Source organism: Molothrus aeneus, chromosome 16 (genome assembly GCF_037042795.1).
Source record: "Molothrus aeneus isolate 106 chromosome 16, BPBGC_Maene_1.0, whole genome shotgun sequence".
In the NCBI taxonomy this organism is placed as follows: domain Eukaryota; kingdom Metazoa; phylum Chordata; class Aves; order Passeriformes; family Icteridae; genus Molothrus; species Molothrus aeneus.
In genome coordinates, this window is record NC_089661.1 from 15184236 (window position 1) to 15196027 (window position 11792).

Below are 11792 nucleotides of genomic sequence, written 5' to 3' on the forward strand. Positions count from 1 at the left end.
ACAGAGTTTGCTGCTGGTTTTGGTAAAAATACACCAGGAATGGCACTCGGGCGCGTGCCGGGTGCCAGCCCCCTCACGCCGCCCGGCCGGGAATGGCGCCGCCCCGGCCCGTCCTGCACCGCGGCGCCATCATGGCGGCGCCCAGCGAGGGCCGTGCGGGTCGGGGATACGAGCCCTTCCCGGGCACCGACAGCGGCTCCTTCTCCTTCGCCGTCCCGCACGGTGAGGCGGAAGAGACACCCAAGAAGCCATGCCGAGCCTGCATGGATTTCAAGAGCTGGTTCCGCGACCAGAGGAAGCAGGCGGTCCCGGGCACCGCGGTGAGGCGCGGCGGGAGCCCTCCCTGGAAGCCCCGGTGACCCCAGTCCCTGCAGCGCTCCCTCTGTCCTCCGTCCTTCCCCCGCAAGTGGGACGAGGCTGCGTGTTCCCATTAGGGTGTAAAGGAGCCGGGGACAGGGCTCCCTTGGGTGGGAATGGGAAGGGAGTCCCCATCTTCTCCCTGGGGGTGAGGGGCGCTGCCATTGCCCCCGCTGAGGGTGTAAGGGGGGCTCTGCCATGTTCCGTGAGGGTGTGAAAGGGTCCTTGCCTTGACCTACAGAGGGTGTGAGGGGAGCTCTGCCTTGTCCCCTCAGAAGGTGTGAGGGAGGCTTTGCCGTGTCCCCTCAGAAGGTGTGGGGGGGCTCTGCCATGACCTCAGAAAGGATGTGAAGGACCTGTTCCCCCACCTCACCTTCCCACCCAGCACAAAAGGGCTGTTTCCCCACCCACCCCGGTGTCCCCTCACACCCCTCTGTCCCTCTGCAGGAGGCGAAGGAGCCCCCTCAGGACTGTCCCCTGGACAGCGAGCAGCTGGGCCGCAGCACCTGGGCCTTCCTGCACACCATGGCTGCCTACTACCCCGACCGGCCCTCCGGGACACAGCAGAAGGAGATGAGGGACTTCATCAACCTCTTCTCCAAGTTCTACCCCTGCAAGCACTGCGCAGAGGACCTGAGGGAGAGGTGAGTGGGAAAACCCTCAGAGGGTTTTTTCAGGATCTGGGGAGAGGTGAGTTTCCTCAGTGGGTTTTTTGAGGCTCTGAAGGACAGGTGAGTGGCCTCAGCAGGTTTTTTGAGGATCTGAGGGAAAGGTGAGTTTCCTCAGTGGGTTTTTTGAAGATCTGAGGGAAAGGTAAGTAACCTGAGCAGCTCTTTGTGTTGGAGGGGCTTGCCAGAAGTGCTGGGCTGCAGCAGCTAGTTTGCATATCAGCAGCTCTTCCTGCACTTGGAGTTTGTAGCTACCTGAACTGGTTTCTTCCATTATTGCATCAATCCCAGATATACTTACTCAAAAAACAAACACCTGTCCTCACGCTGTTGGATTCTGTGCTGCCTCCAAGGCTTCCCTGAGGCCATTTTGGAGTTTTCTCGTTCAAAATGGGCTTGTGAACAGTTATGGAATTAGACTGGGATAGTTTGGTTTTCAGGAGACAAGTGTTCTTCTACCCTCTAAAATGCCCTGTATTGGCAAGCTGAGTAGTGGAGGCAAGGACTGAAATGGGCTGAGGTGTTTGATTTGGTTTGGGACGAGATGATCTTCAAAGTCCATTCCAACCCAAACCATTCTGGGATTCTGTGGTAAAGTTTTCCTTCTGTTCTCAGCTCCTTTCTCAGAAGTTTCCACTAATTTGTTTCCCATTCCCTGTTTGCAGATTACGGACAAACCAACCTGACACGAGCACCAGGAAAAACTTCTCCCGGTGGCTGTGTCTGCTCCACAACGAAGTGAACAGGAAGCTGGGCAAGTCGGAATTCGACTGCTCCCGTGTGGATGAGCGCTGGAGGGATGGCTGGAAGGATGGGAGCTGTGATTAACCCACAGGGAGTGCTCTGGGAATCCAGCACAGCAGTGCAGTCCCTGTGGAGTTGCTGCAGGGACAGAGGGAGTCGATAACTCTGTTTGTGTGGGACTGATTCAGAGCTGAACTAATGCCAAAAGGAGAATTGAAAATCTATCCCAATGATATTTCGATAAGTAGTGGTACCTGAGGGGTTGAGGCTGCCAGAAACCTCTGAGATTGGGTCACTGACAAACTCATTTCATGATGACATTTCTTGATTCTGGGGGCATTTGCTTATTTCTGTGGCTAATTTTCCCTGAAGACAGTGGTGTTTTCCAAGGCATTGCCTGATGCCTTAGAAAATGCATCTGATAAATTGTCACTTTCATTTTTGTTTTTCTGATAAGAGAAAATTCATGCTGGGTTTTGTGCCAAGTCTGTACCCCTGGATTTCTCTTTCCAGCATGTCCAACATTTGTTGTTACTCGTGTGTCCAATTCCTCTGGTAAAAGTCCTGAGGGCAGGTACATTTAATTTAAACACTAAAATATGGAGCCCAGATTTCTCAATTTGGTTTTGTATTTCAACTGAACACGTCAGAGGACAAAATAGAGTCAAAATAATTTCAAGTTCTTCACGTAGGTGGTGATCTCATCCCTTCCTGCACTCCTGGCTGGGAGAGGTTTGCACAAACCCTGACAGCAACAGTTTTTTTTTCCTTCCCTGCTTCCTGCTGAGGTTTTCTTGTCTGTTTTATTGAGCTTCCTTATGTTGTGCCCTACAGCACACCTGTGAATTTACCCTTGGGTTTTTTTTGGCAAGTTTTGACTGGAAAGGTTAATGGTGCTGCTGTAATTAGGGCAGAGGCACCTCTTATCTGAGCCTTTGGTCCTCACACCACTGTGTGGGCTCCTTAGTGGTTAGAGAACCAGGAACACCTTTGGAAACACATTTTAATATTTTGTGGCACAGTCAAGTCCTTTCAAGTCAGGTGTGTTAAATGAATGTAAGACTTTTATGGACTAATGATTTCTGAACTTTGTATGTCGTAACATTTCTAAACACAAACCCAAATGAACTGATAACAAGGTACTGCATGAAGAGTCTGATTGAAGGTGTCACTCAGGCTATTAAAAGTGCTCAGAAAATTTCCCTATCAGCATGTTGAGGTTCTTAGAACAAATAAACCCCAGCTCTTGAGTTTTGTGTTTGGTAATAAACTCAACCCCCAAAACAAAGCCCATTGGGATCCACTAGAGGACCGACAAAAGGGCAGCCCTCAATTTTTTTGCAGGTAGGACCCATCTGACTCAGTTCTGTCAGGACACTTTTAGCAGAGGGACGTGTGGGCAGGCGTCTCCCTGTGGGTTTGGCTGTGCTAAAGCAGGAATTCTGTGTTCCTCCATTCCAATCTGCCCTCCACTGTTCTGTGTGACAGTGTCCTCGCCCACGCAGCAGATGATGAATTTTCTCCCTCTTTTGTTTCAGTGTAAACGAGCAGGTTGGTGAAACATCTGTCCCATCCTTGGTCACCTTCATCTGCCAGGGGCCCAACCTGGGGAGTTGCACTGCTCTGTACCTGGCCAGGCTCAGGGGCCAGCAGGGACACCTGGCCGCTCCCTGAGTGCAGAGGGGGAGCTGAGGGTGTATCCAACACACTCTGGTCACTTTGTGTGCTCCAGGGAGGTAGTGGTGCAGTGCAGGAGGAAAAGCCTGTCCTGTCCTGGCAGGGCTTGGGAACAGCCTTCAAGCTGAGTCTGTGTCTTTAGCAAATCCTGCCCAAAAATGAGGCCACCAGCTGTAGCCAGGATGCTTTTAGGGCAGTTTCTATCTTTACCAGGTGGCCATTTGATAAAATCTGTGCTTGCACTTTGTTCTCTCATTGTTTTGGCTTGGCAGAAGAGCTCTGATGTAGTTGTTTCTCAGGCATATCCTCACCTCTGTGGACTTGACCATGTGAGGATTGGGGGAATTTGTTCTGCTGCTCGTTTGTACCACAAGTTTTAGTCTTGGGTAAGGAATTTCCATTGGAGGTCCTCATACTCGTGTACAGAAAATTGTGACTTCTTTACTAATTGCACTTGATTAAATCTAGTTTTAAAAATCTCTGTATTCAGATTGTATTTCCTGTTGATGTAAAAATAATAAAGCAACTGAGTTCACTCCTGGCTCAGTCCTACTGCATGGGATCTTAGGAAAAGGGGTCATGGTGGGTCTAACCTCTGCATGCCGAGATGCTACTGTTATACATATAAAACAAGATATATCTATATATATAAATATAGTTATATATGTGTATGTTGTAGTTTGGTGGCTCAGGTACATTGTGTGATTCTCTGTGGATTGATCAGACAAGGTGGGGCTGCTCCTCGTCCTTTCCTCTTGTGCTGTTGAATTGATGCAGTTCTCTGTTGGCCCTACAAAAATGCAGGAATTTGTAGAGCAGGTCCTGTCACATCAGAATTTGCTTTTATATGAGGAACAGTGGGAATTTTAGGGGACCCTAGTGATTTTTTTGACTTGCTGACAGCGTGAGGGGCAGCATTAGAACTGGGAGCAGGTCAGCTCTTGCTGGTTTGGAGCAGGGTGGCATCCCTGAGGGGCAGGGTTTGCAATCCCATTTCCTGGAATGGGGAAGCTGCTTCCTCTCCACGCAAGGAGCCCTTGTGAGGAAGAGCAGAGCCAGGAGCAGGTGCTGCCTGAGGAGCTTGTGGGACCTTGCTCAAGAGCTGCTGCTGTGTGACAGGAACCTGACTAACCAACCTTGCAGCTTCCCAAATTCCTCTGTTTTCATGGGCTGGTTTGCATTCAAACCGTGCTTTGCTTTTTTCCCTTTTTTTTTTTTATTCCCTCCCCAAAAGCAAAGAGCAGGGAGCCCTGGGGGAATCATCTTTTCCATGGATGGCAGGCAGCCTTGCAGATGCTGGCAGAAGCAGCGCTGTGCCTTTGACATTTTTCCAGGGATTAGCTGTTCCTTTGCAGTGCGTTGGGTGTAAAATCCTGTTTACAGAAGGATTCCCAAGAGTTGCTTTGTTTTCTCGTGTCTTCTGCTTCAGTCTGTTCCAGGCAGTGTGGGAGATCCTTCTTGTTGGAGTTTTACAGGCTTGGAGAGGGAAGGGTTTGGATTTTTTAGGATTTTCTTTCCTTTCCCTCTAAGCCCTGATTTTGTTGGGGTTTTATTCCATTCCTGGAATGGCTGCTGAGGATTTTTGTCTGAAGGATGGAGAGGAGCTGTCCAGTATTATTTGAAGTCAGGATTAAGCACAGCCAACAAGGTGATGTAAAGTCAACTCTTCATTTTGTAGGGTAGTGGGAAAAGTAATGAAACATGGAAAGCAAACCACAAATAATGGCACAGAGACAAATCAGTTAAATTGTAATCCAAGGGGGTGAGGGTCAGCCTTGGGACCAGCTGGGGCACTGCTCTGGGTCAGTCCCACAGGGAAGTGTTGATGAACACCAGAGCTTGGCTCCGGGCTGGCCAGCCCTCAGTTCAGGTGTTAATCACAGTGCAGGGAGCTGAGGGATGATGGCATCTTCTGCAAAACTGTGAACAAAGGCTGTTTGCTGAGGATAAAGGGGGTTTGGTGCCCTTCTCTGTGCTGATGGGTGTAAAATAACCCCCAACCCAGATGGAGCTGGTTTTTCTGTCATTTCTGAATATTTGTAACTGCTGTTAAGATTTCCACAAGTAGAATCACAGAATATCCTCAGTCAGAAGGGACCCACAGGGACCATCCAGCTCTGATGAGCCACACCAGCCTTTGCCAAGCCGTGTTGCCCTTGGCATGTGGCAGTCCTGCTGAGGGGTGGCTGATCCAGCCCAGAAAGTTCTGCTGGCATTTCTCTGGGCCCAGCACCTGGCACGGGCTGGCACCCTGACGGGGTCCCTGGCCCTGGGACCTGCCCAGCTCTGCCCTTGCTTCCTATGCAAAGGTGCCCTCCACTCCCACGTGCTGTGCTAGTGCAGGCTGATGCTTTTCCTCTCGGGCACTCCAAATCCAGAACCCCCATCCTGGTCCCAGTTTTCCCTCCGATCCAGCACATCCCGTGATTCTCCTTGGCTTCTGCTCCTGGCTGCAGTGTGCTTCCTACGGAGAGCTACTGGGAAAATTCCCTCCACATCTGACCAAGCCAACAGTAGAGGGCAACAGAGGCTGTAGTGCCATGTATTTCCTTGTATTGCCATGTATTTCCTTGTATTGCCATGTATTTCCTTGTATTGCCATGTATTTCTATGTATTGCCATGTATTTCCATGTATTTCTATGTATTTCCATGTATTTCTATGTATTGCCATGTATTTCCTTGTATTGCCAGGTATTTCCTTGTATTTCCATGTATTTCCTTGTATTGCCATGTATTTCCATGTATTTCTATGTATTGCCATGTATTTCCTTGTATTTCCATGTATTTCCATGTATTGCCATGTATTTCCATGTATTTCTATGTATTGCCATGTATTTCCTTGTATTGCCAGGTATTTCCATGTATTTCCATGTATTTCCATGTATTTCTATGTATTGCCATGTATTTCCTTGTATTTCCATGTATTTCCTTGCACTTCCTTGCATTTCCTTGACTTTTCCACCTCTTACCCATCTCTGGAACAAGACTGCTCCAGATACCGAATGTTTTACCTCATCCTCGTCCCTTTCCTGTGACTTTGGGAGGGGATTTTGGTGCCTTCAGTTACTTTTCAAACGAGTGTGCAAGCCTCTTGTGTAATTACCAAAACGAGGGATGTGTTATTCCTCTGCCTGCAGCTAAAATCTGCACTTGGAAGCAGAATAAAATGCTGCTTCCAGTTAATTTAATGTCTGTACCACCAGGCATTTAATACAGCCCCTAAAACATTCCATGTTTCCCAGAACACCAAGTTTTAGTTCTAAGCTCAAGTCCCACTGTTGGATGGAGACTTGCTCTGGATGGAGACATTACCAATTATAGAAATGGTTAGGCAAAGCTGGGCCTTCCCTGCCTTTTCCATCCAGGTGTGCATAAAAAAATAAAAAAGAAAGTGGATTCTGTGACTGTGCCTCATGTGCTGCTGCTTAACTGGTGTGAAAGATATACAAGGAATAAAAGACAATGCCCTTGTGGCCAGAGCACGTGGTTGGAGGCTCTAGAGATCAAAATTCAGTTCTTTTTTAGTCATAAGCTTCTTGCTAGACACCAGGTAAGTCACTTCATCTTCTGCAGCTCCACTTTCACTTCTGCATAAGGGGGGTAAAAATATCTGTTAGGGCAGCCTTCACCCGTATTTCCTGTTTAGATGAAAATCTTTCAGAGAGGGTGTTTTAATGGGCTTGTGCTGCACAAGCCTGGGCATGAGAGCATTCACACTTATAAAATCCCTCATCTCCATCCATCTCACAAATCTCTTTTCCATCAGGTTGCATCCTGCTCGTGAATCTGAGGACCTGTTGGGGTTGCGTTCAGTTAAGAAACAAAGCTTTTCTTATTTTCAGTGTATTTTTGCAGCAAACCTTGATGTAGCTGTGGATGCTCTTCACGTCCAGTATGGCTTGAGCTGCCCCATGTCCTTGTGCCTGTCAGCTCTGCTCACCTGTGCCACAGCTGCAGGTGACAGGCACCAATGTCAGCTGTTGGTTGGCACGTCCTCGGCGCGGTGTGACCTGCTGGTGTGCTCCTAGGGAGGCCAGTTTGGAACAGCAGAGACCTTGTTCCCCTTTTTCAAGCTCCCCTCAAGCTGGGGAGCAGCGGCTGAATCAGATTAGATTTTGGTTTGCCAAAAGCCCCGAAATTTTCATGCTGTGAGGTATCTGGAGGAGCAGAGGCTGAGTTCCCTCCTGAGCCGTTGAGGCCATGGCTGCACTGCTGGGAGGAGTTTTGAAACCCTTTGGGGCTGGGTTCAGTTTGGGTTTTACACAAGCACTGAGATACCAACTGCCCTGCTCAAAACCAGTGCTACCTCAGCTCACTGAGCTCTGTTATCCCAACCTTCCCTCAGTGATTTCAGTCAGCAAAGTTTTCCACAGTTTTTTCTGGCACACTTATCCTGGGTTTATCCACGTTCAGTAAGTGCTGAATCCCACCTGAGAACCATTTCACAAGCAGATGAGTAACCAGCTAATAAATGATCTTCCAGATAGTTTTGGATCTCTTAGTGTGGAAAGCATGAGGAGCTTTCTATGACAGTGGGCTAAGGTACTGCTCATCGGGAAGCCCCTTCTCTCTGCCCCTGGGCCCTGTGGGCTTCTAAGCTCTTCTTAATTCTCCCATCAACTCTCATTTTCATTTTCTCATTGGATGGCTGAAAGCAGCATCAGCCAAGCTCTGATGAAGGGCAAGCAAAGCATTTCAGAGCAACAGCTAAGCATCTCTCAAAGTGCTGCTGCAAGCCTGCTGCCCAGGGAATGGGAAGGACAAGCTGTTTTCCCACCCACGCCCCTGCCAGGGCCGGCTCAGACCACGGGGAGCTGCTGAAGTCGTGGCTGGAATCTGTGCCCAGAGCCTGCCCAGCTCCCTTGTCCAGGCTCTGCAGCCAGGCTGTGTCCTGCATGCTGGGATTGCTTCACTCCAAACACACACTGAGGCAGCTGCTCCCAGAGCAAGGCAGGTTCACCTTGCTTTTCCCACCTGGAGCGCTCTGTCCAGCTCTGGGGCCCCACACACGAGGAAAACGTGGATCTGTTGAGGTCACTGCTCCCAGGGCTGGAGCCCCTCTGCTCTGGAGCCAGGCTGGGAGGGCTGGGGGTGTCCAGCCTGGAGAAGAGAAGGATCTCAGGAGACCTTGGAGTCCCTCCCAGTCCCTCCCAGTACCTAAAGGGTATTGGGCTGTCTGGAACAGGTTTTGAAGAAGGAGAAAACTCCACATCTTGTCTCCTCCAGGTTGTCATGTCCACACACTTAGCCCTGAGAAAACCTGATGGATTTTTTTGTGATCGAGACAAAGGTAAGAAGTTGGCTTGACCAGAAGAAGCAGAAAGCAAATAGAGGTTTTCCACTACCTTTAATTAAACTCATGTAAAATAAAGACATGGGCAGCTCTTGGGCAGTTGTCTGTGTGCTGCTCTGTTTGCTTCCTGTCCTTGTTCCCTGCCCCTGAAATCTAGTGGGAATGATAAATAGAGACAAAACTTGTTCAAATCAAGCAAACACTCTGGGAAGTGCCATTTCCAAATGCTGCTGTTCTCCCTTTGATGGGGAAAATATGGCAGGTGCAATATCCTTCCCCATTATTGGCTGGCTCTGTGTATCTGTTGATCTGCAGCAATAGGAAGCGAGACAGAAAGACAGTTTGTATGTGGGCTGGAGATACCTCCTGTGCTCTATCTGAGCTGGAGCAGGGGGAGAAAACTGGCACCCCACGATGTGGGCAATGGTTGTTAAGCACTGCACACTGCAGAAGTTGGGGGTAGAACCCCAAAGAAAGGACAAGTTTAGGAGCAGAGATTTCAGTGCACCACGGTCATGCCTGGAAGGGTATAAAGCCCATACCTGTCTGGAAATGGTCATGATTTTTTCTAGGGTAATATCTCAAAGATTCAGGCAGTGTTCTTCTCCCTTGTGCTTTGCATTGTCCAAAAAATTCCAGCTGGGACAGATGAGCTGAGCAAGACAGGTTAGAAAGAGAGAGAAAGAAGTGGTTTTCCCAACATCATCAGAAAACCAGGAGCAGAGCCCAGAGGTGATTCCCTGTGCAGCATCCCTGGGACACGCTGCCTCCCTGGCACTGGCCACCCTGGAGGAGCAGGGCAGCCTGTGCCATCCCAGGAACTCTGGGCTGATGGGCTTGGGATGGTTTGTGCCCAAAGCATGAAAAGGATTTTTGAGGATGCTGAAACAGCTGCTTCTAAACTGCTGAAGCTGACTGAAAACCCCACCTCGGGTAATCCCTTCAAGTTAATTTGGTCTTTGTTCCTGACCTGCAATTCAGGGATGAGCTGGCAGCGATGCTCTTGGCACTGGGGTTCCATCCCTGGCCAGCTCCACGAGACATCCTGCCAGCAGAAAGCAGGAGGGACCAACCTGTCATTTTCTTCATGGCCATTTCGGTTTTGCCTAGAAAAATGTGCCGGTTGCTGAGCTGGTGACATTGAGGAATGAAGGGCTGAATTTTGCTTTTCCTGCTGGGAGTCAGAAATAGACCTGGAGAGATGATGACTCACCTGTAATTGAGAAAAACTGCGTGGCACCATTATGAGCTTCAACAGTTAAATCCTGATTCCAGCCTGCCAGAGAGAGCACACTGACAAAACAGCAAAAGGCCAAAAGGAGCTGGGGACAGGATCCAGCAGCCGGGAGTCCTTGGCTCTGTGGCTGCATCCTGTGTGTGAGGGGTGTGACACAGCTGCCCCGCAGGTACCCCGTGTGCTGTGGCAGTGACAGGGTCCCTGTCAGCCGCGGGAATGGGGCTGCAGAGGGGCAGGGCAGCTGTGTGGGGCCGGGAGAAGCCCCCACAGCCCCACAGGCCGGTGCCAGCAGGGCGGGCGGGCTCCTCCTGGCTGCGCCTTTCCCTGCGGCTCCCGTCCGGGGCAGGGATGATGTCAGGGTTGTCATGGCATCGGTATCTATGGAACCGGGATCAGCATCGCAGCCGTGCTCAAAACCGGCTCGGGACACGGGCCTGGAGCCGCGGGGGGAACTCCCTGCGCACTGATCGAGGGTTTCCCTCTAAGCTTCTTCCTTTTCCTCCTTCCTGCTCTCCATGGGGAGGGAGCAGGAATGGGGCTTGGCCTCCTCCCGTCCCAGGGCAGCTCTGGGTGGCTCCTTCCGTGCGTGAGGAAAGCGAGAGGTCGTCAGCCCCATCCATTTTCACTTCCCTTTTCTTGCAGCAGCTCTGAATGTGCAACAGCAAAGAGCAAAACCAGCGAAACCTCACCCTCTGCTCTGGGCCCCTGGCCCTGGTGAGCGCCAGGTCTGAGAGCCCTCCCGGCTGCAGGGCCTCTGAGGGTCCCCAAAGGGTGACAGCCGCCCTTTCTGGGGGTCTGGGCACAGCAGGGGTGTTTATTTTAGGGTCAGTGCCCACAGCAGAGGTGAGCTGAGCAGCGTTGGTGACCTCCCTGTGCTCCAGGCCATGGCATCGCCCTCCTGCCAACAGCCCGGCTGCTCACAGGGAGCCTTTGCCATTGCCTGGTGACACTGGCATGGCACGGGGACCCGTGCAAGGACACCCCACCCCTGCCCACGGCACGCTATCCCCAGAGGCAGCACAGTGACCACAGGACGGTAATTCTTGGAACAGCACAGTGACCCTGGCAGTGGCAAGGTGTCCTGGCTGTTCTGTGGTGTCCCCAGCCATGGCACAGTGACACGGCCACAGCATGGCGACCATGGCCACAGCACAGTGACACTGGCTATCCACCGTGCTCACAGCTCTGCTGTGGTGGCCATGCCCACAGCTCGGTGACAGTGGCTGTCACATTCTCACAGTGCCCGTGCCCACAGCTCGGTGCTTGGTGACAGTGGCTGTCCCACTGTCACAGTGCCCACAGCTCGGTGACAGTGCCTGTGCCAGTGTCACAGTGCCCGTGCCCACAGCTCAGTGACAATGCCTGTGCCAGTGTCACAGTGCCCGTGCCCACAGCTCGGTGACAGTGCCTGTGCCAGTGTCACAGTGCCCGTGCCCACAGCTTGGTGACAGTGCCTGTGCCAGTGTCACAGTGCCCGTGCCCACAGCTCGGTGACAGTGCCTGTGCCAGTGTCACAGTGCCCACAGCTCGGTGACAGTGCCGGTGCCAGTGTCACAGTGCCCGTGCCCACAGCTCGGTGACAGTGACTGTCCCGCTGTCCCATTGCCCTGAGCCCCATCCCGGTGTCGGGGGCTCAGCTCGGGCTCTCAGCGCCGGGAGCGCGCCCCGCGCCGGCCGCGCGCACCTGCCCGTGCCCACCACCACCCCCTCTCCCCCCCACCCCCCCACCCCACGGGTGGTTCCTCCCGCCGCCCGCACGCGGCGCTGCGGACGAACCCACGAGGGAGGGGCGCGGGGGGGGCCGGGCGGGCGCGC

General features: G+C 51.8%; 1 protein-coding gene across 1 annotated transcript; it reads left to right on the plus strand.

Moving 5' to 3' along the window:
• Positions 1-92: 92 nt before the first annotated feature.
• On the plus strand, positions 93-3981 carry GFER (growth factor, augmenter of liver regeneration). The gene is made up of 3 exons (XM_066560685.1): positions 93-320; positions 805-1001; positions 1691-3981. The coding sequence occupies exons 1-3, from the start codon at positions 93-95 to the stop codon at positions 1851-1853; spliced, it is 588 nt and encodes a 195-aa protein (XP_066416782.1). The 3' UTR covers positions 1854-3981.
• Positions 3982-11792: the final 7811 nt, after the last annotated feature.